Source organism: Paramisgurnus dabryanus, chromosome 21, assembly GCF_030506205.2.
Source record: "Paramisgurnus dabryanus chromosome 21, PD_genome_1.1, whole genome shotgun sequence".
Classification (NCBI taxonomy): Eukaryota; Metazoa; Chordata; class Actinopteri; order Cypriniformes; family Cobitidae; genus Paramisgurnus; species Paramisgurnus dabryanus.
The window spans coordinates 9,216,382-9,239,149 of record NC_133357.1 but is presented as its reverse complement, the minus strand read 5'-3'; the positions used below and the strand labels follow the sequence as shown (position 1 = coordinate 9,239,149).

General features: G+C 41.3%; 2 protein-coding genes across 3 annotated transcripts in view; both read left to right on the top strand.

The window, feature by feature from the left end:
* The window catches only part of ephb4b (eph receptor B4b), a 15,181-nt gene extending 8,492 nt beyond the window's left edge, over positions 1 to 6,689 (top strand). The window contains exons 5-17 of one of the 2 annotated variants that reach the window (XM_065275675.2): positions 860 to 1,015; positions 1,106 to 1,435; positions 1,587 to 1,711; positions 1,802 to 1,961; positions 2,135 to 2,234; positions 2,957 to 3,018; positions 4,015 to 4,128; positions 4,337 to 4,584; positions 4,747 to 4,962; positions 5,068 to 5,217; positions 5,327 to 5,520; positions 5,705 to 5,863; positions 5,972 to 6,689. In XM_065275675.2, coding sequence (XP_065131747.1) covers positions 860 to 1,015; positions 1,106 to 1,435; positions 1,587 to 1,711; positions 1,802 to 1,961; positions 2,135 to 2,234; positions 2,957 to 3,018; positions 4,015 to 4,128; positions 4,337 to 4,584; positions 4,747 to 4,962; positions 5,068 to 5,217; positions 5,327 to 5,520; positions 5,705 to 5,863; positions 5,972 to 6,080 — 2,123 coding nt within the window. In that variant the 3' untranslated portion in view covers positions 6,081 to 6,689. Of the gene's footprint in view, positions 1 to 859; positions 1,016 to 1,105; positions 1,436 to 1,586; positions 1,712 to 1,801; positions 1,983 to 2,134; positions 2,235 to 2,956; positions 3,019 to 4,014; positions 4,129 to 4,336; positions 4,585 to 4,746; positions 4,963 to 5,067; positions 5,218 to 5,326; positions 5,521 to 5,704; positions 5,864 to 5,971 lie in introns of both variants that reach the window. The other variant, XM_065275674.2, reaches the window with a different exon arrangement.
* Positions 6,690 to 19,926: 13,237 nt separating this feature from the next.
* eif4e2rs1 (eukaryotic translation initiation factor 4E family member 2 related sequence 1) lies at positions 19,927 to 22,509 on the top strand. Its single transcript, XM_065275696.2, has 7 exons — positions 19,927 to 20,138; positions 20,436 to 20,535; positions 20,625 to 20,759; positions 20,861 to 20,965; positions 21,124 to 21,276; positions 21,460 to 21,596; positions 22,005 to 22,509. Exons 1-7 carry the CDS (start codon positions 20,122 to 20,124, stop codon positions 22,042 to 22,044), a joined length of 687 nt encoding a protein of 228 aa, XP_065131768.1. The 5' UTR covers positions 19,927 to 20,121; the 3' UTR covers positions 22,045 to 22,509.
* Positions 22,510 to 22,768: the final 259 nt, after the last annotated feature.

Below are 22,768 nucleotides of genomic sequence, written 5' to 3'. Positions count from 1 at the left end.
AAACTCAATATTTTTTTCTTTTGATGTCAGCAAAAAAAAGTTATTCCATGTTTGCCATTTTTGTACAGATATAAAGTTTTTTGATTTTGATATAAAAGTTCAGATGGCCCTCAGTATTTAGTTTTTATTTTCACAATAAGAAAACACATCTGGCAATATGTAAACAAACTGGAATTTGAAGAGTTAAATGCTGAAAATAAATGAGTGTTTGCTAGTTATGATCAGAACTGATACTGGTTAAAAAATAATGTCAACCACAGTGGAAGACGATATGAATATATAATATTTTATTACCATTTTCGGGCATAAACATTTCTGTCTATTTTGGACTTAATTGGGAGTTTTTAAAGTTGATGCACAATTTTGTGCGGAGGTCTCCGGTGTCCTCCATCTGCATTTCTCTTTTATAGTTTTATGTTTAATAATAATCAACAATATCACATCTTTAAAGACAATATACAGCTTTAGACAAGCTTCACATGGATTACCACCACAGTGTTTTAAGTGTGCATGTGAGTGTGTATGTGTGTAAGTGTGTGTGTGTGTGCGTGCGTGCGTGCGTGTGTGTGTGAGAGTGTGTGTGTGTGTGAGAGTGGTTGGTTGGTTAAACACAACCAATCTGGTCTCAGGCCCCCATTGACCTGCCTGTTGTACTCAAATAATAGAGTCAGACGGGGTCAATACAAAGCATAATTAGTACAAACAACTTCAGCCACCTGCTTCAGCCTGTTTTTGTGTGCGTGTGTGTGTTTGTGTGTGTGTGATATCATGTTGCTGTATGAACCAGTAGAAACACTTGTTTTATTCATGTGTGTTGTATGATGATCAGTGTGTGTTTATTCTGTCTCTCTTTGTGTAGCGTGTGGATCCGGTCAGTATAAATCATCTGTGGGTGGAGGTTTGTGTCGTGTTTGTCCAGAGAACAGCAACACAATCTCCAGCGGTTCCAGTTTGTGTTTGTGTCATTCAGGATTCTACAGAGCAGCCAGTGATCTTCCTGATACAGCGTGTACCAGTGAGCACACACACACACACACACACACACACACACACACACACACTGATATACAGTCTGACATGACACTCTGTGTTTGTGTTTGTACAGAACCTCCGTCTGCCCCGCGCAGCCCCATCACTCAGGTTAATGATACTGTGGTGACTCTGGAGTGGTCTGAACCTCTGGACCGGGGCGGGCGCTCTGATCTCACCTACAGCATCGAGTGTAAGAAATGCGGGGGATCCACCTGCGTTCGGTGCGCTGACGGCGTCACCTATAGTCCGGGACAGGTGGGAGTCGTCGTCAGGCGCGTCGTGATCCGTGGGCTTCTCCCACACACCGCATACACGTTCACCGTCTTCGCTCAGAATGGAGTGAGCGCTGCCAGTCATGCAAACCCCGCCTCCAAATCAGTAAACATCACCACCAGTAGAGACGGTGAGATGAGAGGCCACAACATATTTCAGTTTCTATTGAATCTTTGTATGAAATCATCTGATGACATCATTTTAATATTTGCATACTGGTATTGGTCTTTGTGTGTTTGTTTGCACTGAATTTTGACGTGTGTGTTTGTGTGTGTATTTAGTGGCTGTTCCTGTATCAGGAATCAGGAGGACTAAAGCATCAGAGACCACAGTGTCCCTCAGCTGGGCGGCTCCATCACAGACACCTCACAGTGTTCAGGAATATCAGCTAAGATACAGTTTAAAGGTGACAAGCAGACACATGCAAAGACAAACGTGTGTGTGTGTGTGTGTGTGTGTGTGTTTTTGTTCCTGACCTTTGACCTTTGGTGTTTAGGGTCAGGTTGACGGCTGGCAGTATGTCAACAGCAGGAGTAACTCTGTGAGTCTGAACGATCTGGCTCGAGCGTCACAGTATCAGGTGCAGGTCAGAGCTCGGACTGCCGCTGGATACGGACACTTCAGTCCTGTCACCATCATCAGCACACTTCCTGACGGTACACGCGTCTTGCCGTACTGTATGTGCTTTATGACTAATGTTAGATGTTGTATTTGTGAATTCATTTTTCTCATATAAATCTTACAGTGTGTTTATTTGAACATTTTTGTTGAAGAGGACACAGGAAGTGTATTTATTTATGCTGTACTGTCCATTTGGTCTCTTTCTCAGTTGAAGAATCTCCGTCTCGTCTGATGCTCGCTGGTGTGCTGAGCGCCGTCGGGCTTCTCGTTCTCATCGCTGTTGTGATTGTAGCTGTGTTTTGTTTCAGGTAAGAAGTTAATGTGATGATGTATGAATAAGAGTTACAACACCCATAATGCACTGCAGGTAAATCGGTAGCTGTGTCTGAAATTGCTACAAAGTGTGTGTGTGTCTGTGTGTGAGTGTGTGTTTGTTAGGGGAACAGGATGTGTCCACCCATAGCTGTCTCCATATAGACTCTTACTGAAACAATGAATCTGACCCCTGGAGCACAAACACACACACACGCACACACACACACACACACACACACGCACACACACACAGACACACACACACACACACACACACACACACACTTATCAAGCTGTATAATTGAGGAATTGTCATACAAACATAGACCGTTTAGCTCCATTTAGTTGTCTGTTTGAGGATGTCCCTGGAATTGTGAAAATGAGCTTTAGTCATATCTGCAGTTTTGTCCCTGACCTTGAGAAGAGAGAAAGTGTATGTGAGAGAGAGAGAGAGAGAAAGAGCGAGCGAGTCAGCTGCAGGGTCTCTTCACACAACAGACAGAAACTTGCACGAGTCATAAGACTGGAATTCAATCAAAACAACAGAGAGAGAGAGAGAGAGAGAGAGAGAGATTGAACACCTTTACTTTAGTCATAAATCTTTTTTGGAGCAGAATCAAACCATCACAGTCACACATTAGGAATATTTCTTTAAAAACAAACACATATAGTCTGTCTAAGTCTCTGTCTGTCTGTCTGTCTGTCTGTGTCTCAGGCGGTCCAGCCGAATGAGGGATCCAGACCCAGATAAAAGTGGTCACGTTCTGATTGGTCAGGGTGAGTATTGTGTTTAAACTCAAACTCTTGTAGGTTGAACAGCATTTTTAACTTCATGCATAACTCTGCGTTTTTTTGACTAATTTATAAGAAAGTCATCCCAGAATGCATTTCACCAGGCTAAAAACATTCATTCATGCTGGTACATGAGCTGAGATGATAAGTGTGTGTGTGTGTGTGTGTGTGTGTATATATTTTATTCATTATTAGAAAGTACAATATTAAATAAGACATCAATCATGAAAATCTGACTTCATGTTTAAGTGCTGTAATTGGTTCCCCAGTGCAACCTAAGAATGTGAAAAAGATCAACCCAGTAACTTAGTTTTGATAAACCATTCTCTGCAAGCATCTGAAAAAATAGCTAATTGAAATGTGTCTCCCCTTGTGATGTCATAAGGAGATCTTATAATAATAATAATACCACCCCTTAATCTGAACTATCCAACAACAGCACTGACATTTACTGCAGAGAGAGAGAGAGAGAAATAATTGACAGCACAATTGAGTTTTAATTTTAACAAACCACCATTGTGGTGATCAGTGTTTTCATTATCAGCTCATTTGCATTTTAAAGGACACACCCAAAAACGGCACATTTTTTCTCACTCCTACAAAGTGTCAATTTTAAGATGTTATAATAAATGATCTGTGGGGTATTTTGAGCTAAAACTTCACATACGCACTCTGGGGACACCAAAGATTTATTTGACATCTAAAAAAGTTTTGTGAAATGTCCCCTTTAAGTTGAACTGTATGTAACTCATTACTGTATGTGTGCTGTATATGTATTAAAGTGAAAGATCTTCTGTAGTTTATCTGTATGACACACAGTTTTAGATCAGTCATGAGTATATACAGTACAGTACAGAACAGTACAGTAGTGTGTTAAGGATTACTAAGGGGTAAATTCTCAGACAATCAGATTGTAAGATCTTCATGTTGAGAGCTGCACTGAGCTGAAGTTGACCGCATACTTTTGTGCCATATCAACAGGGATCAAAGTTTACATCGATCCGTTTACATACGAGGATCCGAACGAGGCCGTGAGGGAATTCGCTAAAGAGATCGACGTGTCGTTTGTCAAAATCGAGGAGGTTATCGGTGCCGGTGAGAACTTGTGTGTTTGATTGTTGTCTGCAGGTGTGGTGTGTGTGTGTGTGTGTGTCTCATGTTTCCTCAGTGAACAGCAGTAATATGGGACACACACACACACACACACACACACAGAGATTAAAACAGATCTCATATTACAGCATTGTGTGTGAATCTGATAGCGTTCATGATGACATCACTCACAGTTCTCGCATGTATGCAGGTGAGTTTGGTGAGGTGTGTCGCGGCCGGTTAAAGGTCCCTGGGAAGAAAGAAAACTATGTGGCTATTAAGACCCTGAAGGGTGGCTACACAGATAAGCAGAGGCGGGACTTCCTGTCTGAGGCGTCAATCATGGGTCAGTTCCAGCATCCTAACATCATTCACCTGGAGGGAGTGATCACGGCGTCCTGTCCCGTCATGATCTTGACCGAGTACATGGAGAACGGAGCGCTGGACTCATTCCTGCGGGTTGGTGTCTGGTTTATCTCTCTTGTTATGTTACAGTAATGCCAATGTATGTCTTGTTGAAAATGTCAGGGAATTTTCGTTTTTTGGGTGAACTATCCCTTTAAATCTATATATTTAATTCTCTCTCTCTCTCTCTCTTTCTCTCTGTCTGTCGGTCTGCAGTTAAATGATGGTCAGTTCACTCCTATTCAGTTAGTGGGAATGTTGCGTGGGATCGCGTCTGGAATGAAGTACCTGTCGGAAATGAGTTTCGTTCATCGCGACCTCGCAGCACGTAACATTCTGGTCAACAGTAACCTGGTGTGTAAGGTGTCCGATTTCGGCCTGTCCAGATTTCTGACAGAGAACTCATCTGACCCAACATACACCAGCTCATTGGTGAGAACACTCACACATGCACACACGCACAAATATACACACAAATACACACACACACACACACACACACACACATTATAATTTCATTGTCTCTTTGTGCCTCAGGGAGGGAAGATTCCGATCCGCTGGACGGCTCCAGAAGCGATCGCCTTCCGTAAGTTCACATCTGCATCAGATGTCTGGAGTTATGGTATCGTCATGTGGGAGGTGATGTCATTTGGAGAGAGACCTTACTGGGACATGAGCAACCAAGATGTAAGTGTGACTGTGTTTATATCACTTAACAGAGCACATATCATATTGAACATGTTAATGTGAGTCTGTAATGATGTGTTTATTGTTGTGTGTGTGTGTGTGTGTGTAGGTGATAAATGCTATCGAGCAGGATTATCGTCTGCCTCCTCCTCCAGAATGCCCTGCGTCTCTTCATCAGCTCATGTTAGACTGTTGGCAGAAAGAGCGCGCATCACGGCCACGATTTTGTGCCATCGTCTCTGCGCTGGATAGACTCATCCGTAACCCCGCCTCTCTCAAGATTACAGGACGCCTCAGTGATGGGTTTGTACTTCACACACAGTCTTTGAAGTATACTGCTAATGTGTGTTAGTGTTAGATTGTGTTGTTGTTGTGTGAATGTGCTGTGTGTGTTATTTAGTCCTCATGAAGAGGTCTGTACCTTCTCATCTTATTCTGCTTACAGGTTGTTATTATTATATTCATACCCTCTCTCTCTCTCTCTCAGGCTGTCTCACCCTCTGCTGGACCAGCGTCCTCTCCCACCACTGTCTCAGTGCAGGTCGGTTTCTGATTGGCTCAGAGCCATTAAGATGGAGAGATATGAAGAAAGTTTCCTTCAGGCTGGATTCACATCTATAGATCTCATTTCACACATCTCCACTGAGTGAGTATCACACACGTGCATCATCCCTGAATGTCCTGTCACAGAAATCTATCACAGTGTTTGATATCAAAGCAGAACCGTATGTTTAAAGTGCGCTCTTGTTGGCAGGGATCTACTGCGCATCGGCGTGACTTTAGCTGGACATCAGAAAAAGATCTTGTCCAGCGTCCAAACCCTGAGATTCCACAGCAAGGACAGCGTCGGCCTGCGGTACTGACTCCCCTTCCCAGCAGCCTCTTCTCCAACAAGCTCTTATGGGTTTCCTCAGTCCATCAAGCTGTCCTCAATCATTCATCCAATCACTGTAACTCATCAACCGGCCAATCGGAGTCCAGCGTTCTGGGTCAGCTGAGACACACGTCGTCTCTTGCTCTTTAAGTGTCTTCTCAATCGTGGTCTTTATGTCTCAGGGACGTCTCTCCTCAACAGCAGGAGACAAACAGAGACGAATGGACGATTATGGGATGTAGAAAAATTATTGTGTCACAAATGACACGTGACAGGTGGAGGATGAGGTGCAATTGATGCCATGGTGACACTGGGCCGAGAGTCAGACGCATCCGGGTCGCAGTAACTCTTTGAACTTTGAACCCGAGACGTCGAAATGGCACGTTTGCACCTTTGCATTCTGGGAGTTTAACTGGATCTTCACATTGAAGGTTTATTATAATTATTAAAGCAAGATTATTTTTTAATTATTATTTTGTATGCATCAAAACAACACGAGTATTTGTTTAGTAAACGTATGAGGGTATCTGTCAATAAATAACTGAGTGTAATCTGTGTGATCAATCACATTAAAGATTTCCAGAGTTGGCCCCTCCCACTGAGAATTTGTTTCATTAATTCATCTCTGTGTGAGTGCGTGCGTGCATGAGTGTATGTTTCATTCAAGTCTCTTATAGACATTGACTTAAGGTTAGGTTAGGGTTAAGGTTAGTAAGTTGAATGAATATTTGACTTTCAGTTTTCTTCTTTTTACCCAGAGTTGGTCAGGTGATATTCAGGCGATTAAATGTTTCATAAAGTTGACAGGAGGTAAAGCTTTATTGAGGTACAGTGTGTTAAAGATGTATTTTGTATAATATCTGTGTTATACTTGAAAACTTCAGATTTTTCACATTGGTCCAGTTGTCGTCCGTGTTATCAGTGGCTGGTTAAATCTTCGTGGTGTCATATCAAAATCTGCTGAATCAAAAGGCCGTATATGTTTATGCAGAAGGCATCTCATGTGTGAGGATTTGTTTAATTCATCAGATCACTAAGGGGGCGTGCACACCAAAACTTTTTCGCTCGCGGACGGCACATGTTTTCAATAGTCTCCAATAGAAGCTCTGTGTTTTCAAATAAGCCAGCAGCTAGTGGTTTTCTTTCGCGCTGAAAACCGTCGCTCTGTGGTTTTTCTGCACTCTGCACTGAGCGTCGAGAGTTGAAAGAGATTCAACTTTTGGTGAAAAGCTCAGCTCGAAAAATGTCAGTTCTCACACGGCCATCCAATCACAGTAGAGGAGGGGCGGGGCATTACCACAGCAACCAACCGGCTCACAGCTGAAGTATCAGAGCTACCAAAGCGCTCAGCTAAAGAAAGCTGGCACTCAGCTGAGAAACAGCTGGCATTCGGCGTTCTCCAGGCGTTTTCAGATGCATTTTAAAGTTTTGGTGTGCACAACCCCTTACAGTTCATCAATTCTGTCAGATTCAATAATCAGAAACACACTGCTGACACCTACAGACACTGCTGTTCCACTTACCACACCCAGGTCACCCAACTACGATAAGATCAACAGCTCATCTGACTCTAAAAATAATAATAATAATAACTTATTTATAGCGCACTTTACATCAACTCAATGACCTCAAAGTGGTCACTGGTAAGTCAAAAGGGAAATTTTATATTCAATCCTGTACTGAACAGGAAGCCAGTGGAGTGTGATATGATGATACTTCCGTACCCCCATCAGGATCCTGGCAGCACAGTTCTGAATATACTGCAACTGTTGGATGTTCTTGCTAGGGATCCCGATGAGGAGTACGTTGCAATAATCCAGCCTGGAGGAGAAAAAGGCATGGACAAGTTTTTCAGCATCAGGAAGAGGGAGTTTAGGGCGGAGTTTTGCAATGTTCCTGAGGTGGAAAAAGGAGGTTTTGCAGAGATGTTTAATGTGGGCCTCAAAAGTCAGGTGAGGGTCCATTATAACACCAAGGTTTGTGACTGAGGAGGAGAGGTGGATGTCATGACCAGAGAAGGTGATACTGGAGATAGTGGATGACTGGATCTGATGGGGGGTGCCAACAAGAATGGCTTCCATTTTTGAACTGTTAAGTTGCAGAAAGTTAGCCGTCATCCATGTCTTTATCTCCCCCAGTCAAGTGGAAAGTGTAGAAAAGTCTGCAGAGGGGGTTGGGTTTGTCTTGATGTAAAGTTGGGTGTCATCAGCGTAGCAATGGAAAGATATTCCATGCCGGCTAATGACACGACCAAGGGGGAGCATGTACAGCATGAAAAGGGTGGGGCCAAGGACTGATCCTTGAGGGACACCACAGGTGACAAAGTGTGTGTCTGATTTAGCACCACCCAGTGATACACACTATATTCTGTCCGTGAGATAGTAGGCCAGAGTAGTTTCAGAGAGTCCAATGGAGGAGTGAAGGCGGTGTAACAGGATGTGGTGATCCACAGTATCAAATGCTGCGGTGAGGTCAAGAAAAATATGAAGTGAGGGAAAGCCAGCATCAGCCATCATCAACAAATCATTTGTGACCCTGACCAGGGCAGTTTCCGTACTGTGGCCAGAGTGAAAACCAGATTGGAACTTCTCATAAAGACTGTTTGTTATGAGATGGTTTTGAAGTTGGGCAGAAACTACCTTTTCCAACACCTTTGACAGGAAAGGGTGGTTGGAGATGGGACGGTAGTTTCCAGGTACTTCAGACTCTCACACTCTCTTCAAGACCTTCTCTACTCTTCTTTGTCCGCCTGTCCCCCCACCTTCATCTGACTTAACGGCTGATCACTTCCTTCTTTGTGAAGAAAACGAATACTATCAGCAGTCAGTTCTCTGGGCCACCACTTCTTGCGCATGCTTAAAGCTCTGAGGAATGCTGGCACCCCTCCTTCTCTCTCCTATCTGAAGGGAATGTTTCCAAGATCTTTGCTTGTAACCATCCCACTACCTGCCCGCTAGATCCTATACCCACCCATCTCCTTCAGGCCATCTCTCCGTCGGTTATCCCTGCTCTCACCCACATTATCAATTCATCCCTTTACACTGGTACCTTCCCCGTAGCATTTAAAGAGGCTCGGATAACCCCGCGGCTGAAGAAACCCACACTCAATCCTGCTATGCTAGAGAACTACAGACCCGTTTCTCTTCTTCCCTTCATTGCCAAGTCTCTTGAACGCGTGGTGTTCAACCAGCTCTCCTCTTTCTTCACACAAAATAACCTCCTGGATAGCAATCAGTCTGGTTTCAAAAGCAGTCACTCCATTGAGAGTGCGCTGCTCTCAGTCATTGAACCCCTAAGACAGGCAAGGGCAGCCTCCAAATCATCTGCGCTGATCTTACTAGATCTATCCGCCGCTTTTGACACAGTCAATCATCACATCCTACTGTAGACCCTCTTGGCTATGGGTGCCTCTGACAAAGCGCTTCTATGGTTCAAGTCGTACCTCTCAGATAAGTCATTTCGGTTATCCTGGAGAGGTAACTTCAGTGTTTCCGCTATATACATTCAACCGTGGCGGGCCGCCACGCCTAAAACATCCCCGCCACGCCTGCGGTTGTGGATAGAAGGGATACAGCAAACGAAATCTCGCCGGATGGGCACTGTTTTATCCTAATCCTTCACCCAAACCCAACTCTAAACACAACATTTCACAGGATTGTAGGATGTATGTGTATCTCATGTAGCCAGAGCCGCTGTTTTCATCCTAAAAATCCTACCTCCAAATCTAATCCTAAACTTTTTGCCATTTTCTGTATCCCTTCTAGACAAAACCCACAGCGGCAGCTCGCAAAATAAATAAAGCTATACCGAAATGTCCGCCCAGCAAGAAAGAAAAAAATTCCTTTCTGGATTCGCGTTGTTCACTCATTTATAAATGAATCTCCTAAAATATCATTATTTCCCCCATGGGTTTAGTTCATGCACAAATAGATTTAAATCAACGGATGATGATTAGGCTACGTCTCTGTTTTGAGAAATAATAATAAAATAAATAAGTCTACACGAAATATGTTATAATTATCAGATTGACAAAACGAATAAAAAAGTATTTGAGTTTCTGTTCTTTTTTTGTGATGCGCTGTTAAACCAAAGCAGCAGAAAGCACGTCATGTTTTTAATTATTTTAAATAAGCACAAGGTTTTCTCCTTATTGTGAGTTTACATAAATAAAAATACACAATTTACAGATTCGAATGTTATTTTACTTTTATCTGTCTGGCAATAAATTAAGGGTAATTTAAGTTGCAAGGTCATCACGCGTATGCTGTTCACAGGCGCATATACACGGACGCAGCGCGGGGCTGCGAGAAAAGACATGATTAAACTTTAGATTTAACATATTACGAGTTTTTTGGACATTCATTTGTAATCACTGTACTCATATTATCAACCTATCTGGCCATTAGTTATTCAGTATAGGCTATAAGCGCAGCTGACCGCTCAGCTGTCAGTCAATCTTCTGTGCTTTAGATCGACACTCACAAAGTTTCACATTAAATGATAAGATATTTGTCCAAAAACAAAAGGCTAAATACTGAATACAACTCATATAGGACTGCAAGACATAAGTTGAATCTGTTTGGAAGGAAACTTATTCCCGTGGAAGAGAAGGACGTTGGTAATAAAAACTGGAGGCAGACGGTGAGACTGTTTCATCTGTTTTCAGACGAAACAACAGGGTCGGGGTACCCGCGGGTGAAACTCCTAATATTTGATGTAACGGGTTTAATAATATTAACGTGCTATATGCGTTGTAGATCCAGGTCGGGACTCAATATGCGAGCGTGAACTGCGGGTCTAACATCCAAGAACAGAATTCGACTCGATTCCGATAGGTAACAGATTTTAAATGTCCCCGTGCTTATTTGTGTTTAAGATCTGTCTGCGAAGAGCATAAAGGTTTCTATAACTGCGCGATTTGCGGTGTGACCGGGTCGGGGTCTTTATGTCAGACAGGCCGGGTGTGGAATAAAATTGCTGCCTGCTGATGTCGGATAAATGTTCTGTCAATCACAGCGGTGCGGATTATCAAACAGGACTGTGCGTGACTTTGCAACAGCAAACCCGAGCACGAACTTGCACACTACATTAAAACTACAATGAAAGATCCCTATGAAGCTATAAAACTTACGTATTTTTAAGAAAATACAGTTTAGATCAAACATAGAAAAGCAATATGCTATAAATATAAGGAAAAGTAAATGACAGCATGAAAATGATAAAAAATACATGTTAGTTTACTGTAGCCTATTTTCTACATTATTTTTTTTAAATGTACATTTATAATCATCATGGGCGCCCCCTGCCGCCACAGCTGGAAAAAATCCTAGAGGAAACACTGCGGTAACATCTCCGAACCCCAACATCTTGATACCGGGGTGCCTCAAGGATATACATAACATCCCTGGGTTCTGTCATTTGAAAACATGGCTTTTCGATATACATAACATCCCTGGGTTCTGTCATTTGAAAACATGGCTTTTCCTACCACTGCTATGCGGATGACACCCAACTCCACTTGTCGTTCCACCCTGATGACCCCACGGTTTCTGCCTGCATTTCGGCATGCCTGAGGGACATCTCACCCTGGGGAAGGATCACCATCTCCAGCTTAACCTTGCGAAGACAGGACTGCTTGTCATATCATCTGAACCAAACCTTCATCACAACCTTTCCATTCAGCTGGGTTCCTCGACCATCACGCCATCCAGGAGAGCCAGAAACATGGGAGGGGTCATTGATGATCTGCTTAGTTTCACCGAGCACCTCCCGTTCTTGTAGATTCATTCTTTACAATATTGGGAAAATTAGACCTTTTCTAAATGAGCATGCCACAAGGTCCTAGTCCAAGCTCTTGTCCTGTCCAGGCTGGACTACTGCAATGCGCTACTGGCTGGACTTCCAGCCTGCACGACCAAACCCCTACAGATGATTCAGAACGCAGCGGCAAGAGAGATCTTCAATGAGTCAAAGAGGGCGCACGTCACTCCTCTCTTTGTCAAGTTACACTGGCTCCCTATAGCAGCTCGCATCAAATTTAAAGCTCTGCTCCTGGCCACCACTGGGTCAGGACCGCCTTACCTTCACTTACTTATAGAGCCCTATGTACCCTCTTGATCCCTGTTCTCTGTGGTGCCATCTCTAAAAGGGAAAAAAACATTAGTGGGTACCTTCTCAGCAGCTGGTCCTCATCTGTGAAATGATCTGCGGGTCGCGACACAATCTGCTGACTCTGTAGCTGTTTTTAAGAATCGGCTAAAAACCCATCTCTTCCGCCATTACCTCACTTAATATAACACTTAATATCTGTCTTTTTTCTTGATCTCTATCTATACATTCTTACAAAAAAACCTAACCAACCCTCATCTATGTATATTGTGTTGGACTTGATGAGATTATTTCCAGTGCACTTATGTATTGCTGTTCTTGTGTTGCTATAATTGCTTTATTGTTAACCTCATTTGAAAGTCACTTTGGACAAAAGCGTCTGCTAGATGACTAAATGTAAATGTAAATGTATGTTGACTGAGAGGTTCTCACATGACAAGAAAAACCTTTGTGAACTGACCATAAACTTTGATCAGCCAGCGTTATTTTAGATGAACAAACTTTAAACATTTGCATTTCTGCAGGTACCATTGGACACATGCCTGTGTTCCTCTGTTCACAGATCTGGTTAGTCATTTGGTTCTCAGGAAGTTTAAATTTGGCTTGTAAATAATGATTGTGAACAGTGTTGTCTTTAAACTCTTATAACTACATTAAGGCCACGTTTACACAACGATTTAAAGTTTTGGGGTCCTGAAAATGGGTTCCAAACTGCAAGTTTTTGAAAATGATGTTATATCATTTCTATGTAAACAATATAAATGCAAATCTCTATGAACTATGACATTTTGTGTGTGTGTGTGTGTGTGTGTATGTGTGTGTGTGTGTGTGTGTGTGTGTGTGTGTGTGTGTGTGTTACTGACAGCTCAAGAAACTCTAGATTATGGAAACATTTGGTTTTTATTGGTTCAGCAACTGTCTGGCTGCCTGTCTGTCTTTCTGTTGGGTTTTTTTTCTCTCTCAAATAAGACAATGTTATTTATTCTTTCAGAAGTGCAGCACAGGTTTGATGAGCGTGCACACACACACACACACACACACACACACACACACACACACACACACACACACACACACACACACACACACACACACACACACACACACACACACACACCATCTCTCAATCTTCAAATGAGATTATTATACACACCATGGAGAGAGAGAGAGAGAGAGAGAGAGAATATAAATGAGATTTTCAGCAGTAATTTAAAACTTCTGCTGAAACCACAAAGTCGTGTTTGACATGGCAACTAAAAGAGTGTTTGAACCGTGACTGTGTGTGTCTGTGTGTTGGATTCCATTCTCCTCACTCCCCACTTGACCTTTGACCCCCACATCCCCTGTGAACCCCCAGTCAGCATCCATTTCACCATGTGTGTGTGCGTTTGTGTGTCTGTGCGTGTGTGTCTGAACTGAATCAAAATCCATCACAGACATTTCTTTTAAACAGATGTGATACACACACCTCTCTCTCTCTCTCTCTCTCTCTCTCTCAGACACATAATAATGTCTTGTTCTCTAAGTTCTTACACAACCCTGTTGATATTATTTGATGAAAAAAATAACATAATAAATGGATTATAAATGAAGTCAGTTATTGGTGAGTTAATGTTAGATTGGCTGGTTAACAGCGGTTTGGTGAGTTAATGTTGGATTGATTGGTTAACAGCTGTCAAGTGAGTTAATGTTGGATTGACCGGTTAACAACGGTCAGATGAGTAAAATTCAGATTGATGGGTTAACTTCGGAGGTTGTGCTGCTGTGAAAGATTTTCTGTCTGTCTCTCATAATTCATCATAATCTGTGAAAATGAATTCCAGCATTGGTCTGTGCAGATGTTGTGTTGACACCACATGAGCTCTGATAGGACAAACATCTGTTACACTAAATGACAGAGAATCTCCAGTTGATGGTGAATCGCTGCGGTTTTCTAGGCTTTGATGAAGTTTTATGTACACACGATCATCATGAACTTCACACAGTCACAGTTTTGTTATGAAGGAGAACTCATATGAACTCTGCTGTTAGCATCTTATCCTCTCTTCTATAGATTCACTGAGTTTAATCTTACCTGCGTCTACCCTATTACACCTGTGTGAGTACGCACATCTAGGTTTAATCTGTTCTGTTCAAAAAAGCTTTAAATTAATTCAACTTTTAGATAATTTTACATGTTCTGTCTGTCTATCTCTCTGCCTGTGTGTCTCTCTGTCAGTTTTCTCTGCCTGTCAATTTTCAATTTAAAAGAACTTTATTGTCATGATGACTTACAATATTGCCAAAGCATTATACCTAAAACAAGAAACATATAATAACACAATAATAACAAACATTAAGGTGGAATCTCTAAACTGTTTTCTCTCTTACCTATGGAATGTCACAGACACACACACACACACACACACACACACACACACACACACACACACACACACATTCTGGTTTCCATGTTTTGTGGGGACATTCCATAGACGTAATGCATTTTATACCATACAAACTGTATAATCTATTACCCTTACCTGCCCCATTCCCTAACCACAACCATCACAAAAACCTTTCTTGTACCTCAGATTTTCAATAAACATCATCTTGTTTGATTTATAAGCTTGTTTCCTCATGGGGACATCAAAATGTCCCCACAAGGTCACAAAAATACTGGTATTCCTATCTTTGTGGGGACAGTTGGTCCCCACAACGTGATAATTACCAGGTACACACACACACACACACACACACACACACACACACACACACACACACACACACACACACACACACACACACACACACACACACACACACACACACACACACACACACACACACACACACACACACACACACACACACACACCTGTGGATGCCATAACAGGTAAAATTCTGCATGGATCTGTAAAACTGATAATCATCAGCTCAGAGAGATTCCCCCCACATGTATGAATGTGATTGACAGGATGATTGTGTGTGTGTGTGTGTGTGTGTGTGTGTGTGTGTGTGTGTGTGTGTGCGCGCATTATTAGTGTCATTCAGGTAAATTATTACAGTTTTACCTCCCACACTCCCATCTCTGCTTTCTAACATCTTTAACAGACATAGTTAAGACTCAGTTTGTGTGTGTGTGTGTGTGTGTGTGTGTGTGTGTGTTGGATGGATTTAAACTGTGTTGTTTCTGGCTGAGACAGGAAACATCTCAGTGTTCACATGAAGGATTTCGTTTTTCTAAACGTGTAATCATGTTTCTTTGAGATATTGTTGGCTTGTGTAAGTTGATCAGCAGCTCAACCAGGTGTTCAATGAATGCTCACGATTCAACCTCCCATAATGCAGTGCAGCGGGTGATGGGCGGAGCTTCAGTGTGCAGTCACTATGACCTCACAGTTCAGTTCAAGTCATGCTCCTGTATAGCTCATTGGTAGAGCATTGTGTTAACAGCTCAAAAGGTTACGGGTTCAAACACAAGAAACACATGTTAAAAAAATGATTACCTTGTAACGCACTGGAAGTCACTTAGTATAAAATCATCTGACTAATACATAAATGTCTTCAGATGAAATAACACCTGAACCACACAGCTCAGTTCAGTATACACAAAATAAACCAGACACAACTAACCATTGATTTATAACATCACACATAAGGTTGTGTTTCATCAGTAATGTAGCGGTGTTTTGTGTGTGTGTGTCTCTTGTGTACGGTGCGTCCTCTTCCCTAAGCAGATTCATGACAAACTCTGAATTATAATAATCCTGACAGGTTGATCAGGACTTTTATCAGGTCTTTTATTTCCCTGAAGGGATGTATTTATGATAATAATCAGCTTTGATGTACAATATCTCACTTATATACACACAGCTACACAAAAGGAAATATATGCGTATATATTTGAAGTGTTTATATTTTATTAGATCATTTGTAAGGAACGCAAACCTTTCAAAAGGAAAATTTTCTTAGTGGCTTTAGGCCAAGAAACAAGACTCTAAAAATGTCTGGGTTATTTTTGACCCATAAAAGTTCAATACTGGAGAGCATTGCTGAGTTAAAAATGACCCATTGTTGGGTTTTTGTTATGCATTGGATCAGTTTAACCAGCGGTGCTGTCCAATATTTACCTAAAATGGGTCAAAAATAACCCAGACATGTTTAGAGTGAAAGTTCAATTAAGATCACCTTGTTTAGTTTAATTATTTGAAAATAAAATCTCATATGCAAACCTTTACGCATATTTATATTCCCACATTCGCACAGTTCCCACAAGACTGTGTTATCAGTTTTAGACCTTGAAATGTTGTGTGTGTGTGTGTGTGTAAGCAGGTCTCCACTACGGTTGTTGTGTGTGTTTGGATGAAAGCTGTTATGGTAGCGAAAAATCAGATGAGAGTGAACGAGAGAGCAGAGGGATCAAATTAAACCAGGTGAGCACTGGATGAGACTTTCAGGTGAAAACCACACACTAATGCAGACCAGATCCACTGTGTGTGTGTGCGTGTCTCTCTGTGTGTGTGTGTGTGTGTGTGTGTGTGTACCTGGTAATTATCACGTTGTGGGGACCAATTGTCCCCACAAAGATAGGAATACCAGTGTTTTTGTGACCTTGTGGGGACATTTTGATGTCCCCATGAGGAAACAAGCTTATAAATCAAACAAGATGATGTTTATTGAAAATCTAAGGTACAAGAAAGTTTTGTGTGATGGTTGGGGTTAGGGAATGGGGCAGGTAAGGGGAATAGAATATACAGTTTGTATGGTATAAAATGCATTACGTCTATGGAATGTCCCCACAAAACATGGAAACCAGAATGTGTGTGTCTGTGTGTGTGTGTGTGTGTGTGTGTGTGTGTGTGTGTGTGTGTGTGTGTGTGTGTGTGTGTGTGTGTGTGTGTGTCTGTGTGTGTGTGTCTGTGTGTGTGTGTGTGTGTGCGTGCGTGCGTGCGTGCGTGTGTGTGTGTGTGTGTGTGTGTGTGTGTGTGTGTGTGTCTGTGTGTGTGTGTCTGTGTGTGTGTGTGTGTGTGTCTGTGTGTGTGTGTGTGTGTCTCTGTGTGTGTGTGTGTGTGTCTGTGTGTGTCTCGTTATGAGCAGGGGTGTGTGGGGTTTCCTGTCTCCACAGTGACGGGTACCCATCACATCTGTAGCCAATCCTGCGGCTCCAAAAGGGGAAACACTTGAACAATACTCTGTATGTGTGTGTGTGTTTGTGTGTGTTTGTGTATTGCTGTTTATGATGTTAGTCTATGAAAGACGCCTGTTTACATCTGAAGGGAAAGTCCAACCACATATGAGCTTTTTATGAAACACACATCAGAAGAGAGAGAGTGTGTGTGATGTCATTTCAGTTGTTACACACACACACACACACACGCACACACACACACACACACACTGAGCAGAGTGTTGGCAGAAGTTTAAACCCACAGATGGGGTTTGTGAAACAGCACATATATATATATATTTATATGATTGACTCTAAACACATGTTTGCTTCTTCTCTTCTGTTTCAGATTAACTCAAGAATTTGTGAAAAAATGTTTAAAATGTCAAACTGAACTCATGAGGTTCATTGTGTGTAGATGTGTGTGTTACCAACAAAAACGTATTACTTATATAGTTTAGATCATCATTCTTTATCCATATAAAGGTTATCTTGTGTTCTTTCAGTGCCGACGCCTGTTACATTTGACCTGCGACCTCAGCAGGGAGGGGCTTAAGCTCTCACATCCTGACGGGCGTCATGACAGCATAGCTCTTACTTCCTGTCTACACACTTACACACACACACACACACACACACACACACACACACACACACACACACACACACACACACACACACACACACACACACACACACACACACACACACACAAACACACACAATACAGCTCATCTCTATATGTCATCCTCCATCAACACTCTCTCATTTATATTCTCTCTCTCTCTCTCTCTCTGGCTGTGATCTGGAGAGTTCATGCGTGTGAGTTTTGACCTTCCTCTATGTTTATGGAAAGTGTGCACGTGAAACATTGCTGTTCAGTGTAGATGTTTGGAACAGCAGCAGAACTCTAATGATGTCTTCATATGAAGTTTAGTCGTGTCAGGAGCTGAGCTGTTTACTGTTTACTAGTGTTTACTGCAGTTAACTTACTCTTCATGACTTCAGTTTAGAGGGTGTAACACTTTCTAGTCATCTTTCATTCTCAATGAAATCCAGCTGTAATGGTGTGTGTGTGTGTGTGTGTGTGTGTGTGTGTGTGTCTGTGTGTGTGTGTGTGTGTGTGTGTGTGTGTGTGTGTGTGTGTGTGTGTGTGTGTGTGTGTGTGTGTGTGTGTGTGTGTGTGTGTGTGTGTCTGTGTGTGTGTGTGTGTGTGTGTGTGTGTGTGCGCGTGCACGTGTGTGTGTGTGTCTGCGTGTGCAGTGGTTTTCTCCTCTGATCTGTCAGTGCACACATCTGGCAGGAATTTGAGAGAGAGAGAGAGACAGAGAGAGAAAGAAAGAGAGAGAGAGAGTTCTGATAGAGACCAGACTGACCCCCCCCCCCCCCTTACCCACAATTCTCTCTGGCTAAGACTTCTGAAATCAAACAATACTGGACTGAAAACCCAAATTCATGCTGCTCTTAGATGAGAATATAAATGAATATGTGATTATATATTAGTGTACAGGAACACGATGAGATTTATTTAGCTAGTTGTTAACATAAAGGCTTTAGGTTACTGTATGTGGCTGTAATAGATCACTATTCTTCTAGTTGTCATTTGATCGGTTTAAATAGTCCTGCACTTTGACAAATCCATTATTTAATGTACAAATCTTACAGTTATATAATGAGCTCATAAAGGTACGCGTATAATAATTAATTATACAAGAGTTTAAACTGTGTTCATCAAGTGTTTGTGCCATTTTTGTTTATCATCAGACATGTATCATCTTCAGCACATTAACATTAGTATCATAATCTCTCCACCAAACAGATGTTTACTGTTAAACATTCTTCTCTCTTCTGTTTGCTTACATCAGCATCTCTACACAGATCAACATGTTTTTGATGAAAATCTTGTCAATCCTAACATAAAAAAAAATGTTTTACTGGCACTGAGACTCGTGGAGAGTTATAGTGAGTATAGTCTGACCTCTGCTGGTAATTCAATGAAATGTAATCTTTTCAACCCTGTCTAAAACAACAACATGAGAGAGAGACTCGCTTAGAAAACCACTAAAAGAAACCCCTGAATGTGTCATTTACAGTGATAACAACCAATTCAGCAAACATTTTATAAATAAAACATTCTTGTGTACAGGCAAGCAGATCCCACAGTACGAAAGTAAAATGCTAAAGGGCATCGTTTGTTTCCTTTAATGAACACGAGCACGTGACTCTGGACTCTTCTGCTTGACCTCAACCGAGGTGTAACTGCACTGTGACTGCACCCAGTGGAAAAACACACAAACGCGAGCTCTACTATGTAATAAAAAAAAATCGCCAATAATAGTATGCTTATAATTATTAGTGTATAGTGAATGTAGTGTATCATTGTCTTAATGCATGAAGCCACGTTAAAATATGCCTAAAGTGAAACTTAAATACATAAAATATTAATAAAAATAAAATAAAAAGTTCTTACCAGACGGATTTGTAGTCACAAACACAAATAGTTTTCTTGTTGCATCGCAGGTGAAACGCGTTCCTCTCAAACGTGTTGTTTGACGCCTCTCGGCCCCCGTATAATTTTCGCGCATGTGCAGTGAGAGAAGTGAGAGAGCCTGATGCACTGAGTTTGTTTTACGATATAAAAACACGAGTCTATCGTTACCGATTGCTACATTATAAACTTGTATTTGTATAATTAAAGTTGTTTTAACGCGGGGATTTGCGTTTATAGAGAGAAGAAGAAAACAAAACGCGTCTGAAGAGGAGCGAGAGAAAAATGAATCAGTTTGAACAGTAAGTTGAGTGAGCTGCTAACTGCTAATTCACATCCAACAACAACAACAGCAGCAGCAGCGTTACATCTCTGCATTAACAATCAGAATCACTGGATTCAAATATAAAACACTACTTAGTTATGAGTTATGAATATACTGAAATCTTTCAATATTATTAAAATCATTAACACGTCTGAGTAAAGAGATGTACTTATCGTTGAACACATCTCACATTAACATATATGATGTCATCATTTAAAGTATTGGATATAATTTATAAAATATAAGCAGATAAAAGCTAATGTTACATTTGTAGTTTAAAAGAAGAAGACTCTGGTGACCACGAGGAGATTAAGGACCATAATGAAATTGATGGAGGATCATTAAACAACAATAATAACAACATCAGACGTAAGGTGAGACCGATATGATAGAGAACAACTCTGCAGACTCCATCCAAACATGAATGAGAATGTAAATGTGTTGTGTTTGGTTTGTTTTCCAGACGATTAGTCCAGGTGCGGGTGAACATCCTCTGCAGTATAACTACACCTTCTGGTACTCTCGCCGCACACCCAGCAGACCTGCAAACACACAGAGCTACGAGCAGAACATCAGACAAATGGGAACAGTGGCATCGGTGTTTATTATTACACTTATTTCTCTTTAATATCTGTAAGCATCATTTGTGTCTCATTAAGTTGTTGGGTTGTTTTTGTTTGTTGTTTTTTTCCACTTCAGGTGGAACAGTTCTGGAAGTTTTACAGTCATCTTGTTCGACCTGGGGACCTGACGGGTCACAGTGACTTTCACCTCTTTAAAGAGGGAATCAAACCCATGTGGGAGGTGTGTGTGTTTTTTGTCAATGTTTGACATCATTCTGCAGGTGTTTCTGCACACTGCTGGAAAATCCAAACACTGTATTTCATTTGATTAAACCATAACAGCAGTAAAATGTCCAGCTGTGTTGTGACTGTTTTTAAAGATGTGTGTGTCTGTGTTAGGACGAGGCAAATAAAAATGGCGGCAAGTGGATTATTCGCTTGCGGAAAGGTCTGGCATCCCGATTCTGGGAGAACATCATCCTGGCCATGCTGGGGGAACAGTTCATGGTGGGGGAAGAGATCTGTGGGGTGGTGGTGTCCATCCGATTTCAGGTACTGTACAGCCTCTTCGGACTACACCATCACACATTCATATCTTTCAAAGATTTTTTGAAACATTTAGTAGAAAGTAAACAAGACTCACCAGTTAACTCGTCTATAACATTACTGTAGTGACAAACATCTGACCGCAGTGTGTATGACTGTGTATGTGCCGCTGTTTGTGTTTCGCTACAGGAGGATATTCTGTCGATTTGGAATAAAACGGCCAATGATCAAGTTACCACATCACGAATAAGAGACACGTTGCGGCGTGTGCTGAACCTGCCGCCCAACACCATCATGGAGTACAAGACGCACAACGATAGCCTCAAGTATGAGACACACATGACATGTTTGGAAAGTAATGTTTACAAAATAATCAGGAAATGAATAAAAATAAAGTTAGATGTAGTCGTGCCATCTTACATGAAGGGGATATTGACCTATTAAACTAGCGTTTATAATAAAACATGCTTTAAAACATGAAGAATCATACAACAATGTTAATTATTTCCTAATCGATTGGCAGTTCGTCCTGTTTAAAGTAGTATTTGGATATCCTCAAATATCATTCATGTAGTAACACATTGGTCATAAGTATTTGATAGTGAAAGTCTCTTGTATTCATTTATTGCAGTATTGTAATTACTAGTGTCTTATGTTGTTTCTGTTCAGTTATTGGTGAACTTTGAAACCACACACAGAGTCTCTAAGCATCTGTCTGTCTTGTTTTTTTTTAGGGATAATTCCAGCTTCCGTAATACGAAGATCACCTTGTAAAACCCAAGAAATCATTTTCATATGGACACTTTCAATTTTACACCATGTGCACATGAAACTGGAGCATAAAGCAGACAAGATGATGATTGTGTGTGTGTGTGTGTGTGTGTGTGTGTGTGTGTGTGTGTGTGTGTGTGTGTGTGTGTGTGTGTGTGTGTGCGCGCATGCGTGTGTGTGTTTGTGTAATATATGGAATTGTGTGGTTTTCTATCATTCCATTTGTGTGTAGCTCAGAAAGTTGTCTGGTCTATTCCTCATTAAAGTCTACTGCATCAGATTCAGTGCGCTTGTGTTTGAAATGAGAATTTTATTAAATCCTCTATACATCTGTGTGGTTTGTTTTAATTTTTAATGTAAAGATGAGTATTTGATCAGATTAAGAAGAAACATTGTGTCAGACTGAAGTTTCGATATAATCTGTGCTGTTCATTAAGATTTTATAGAAAATAAAGAGCTGTACTGAGATCTGTGGCAAATCAAACTTTGTTGAGTCATACTGCATTATTTACATATTACGTGTTAACCCTTATTAAGTTAGCCATGTTTTTTTTACTGTAGTAAATAAATCCATGGTTTATTTCCATGTAAATGTAATTGTGCTTTATAAATCAGTGATGACCGAATAATAAAGGTTATAATGCTAGGAACAGCACACTACTTTTACTATAGTCATCATGGATATATGCAACTTTACTACATACATAGAACACCTGGATGACTCTCA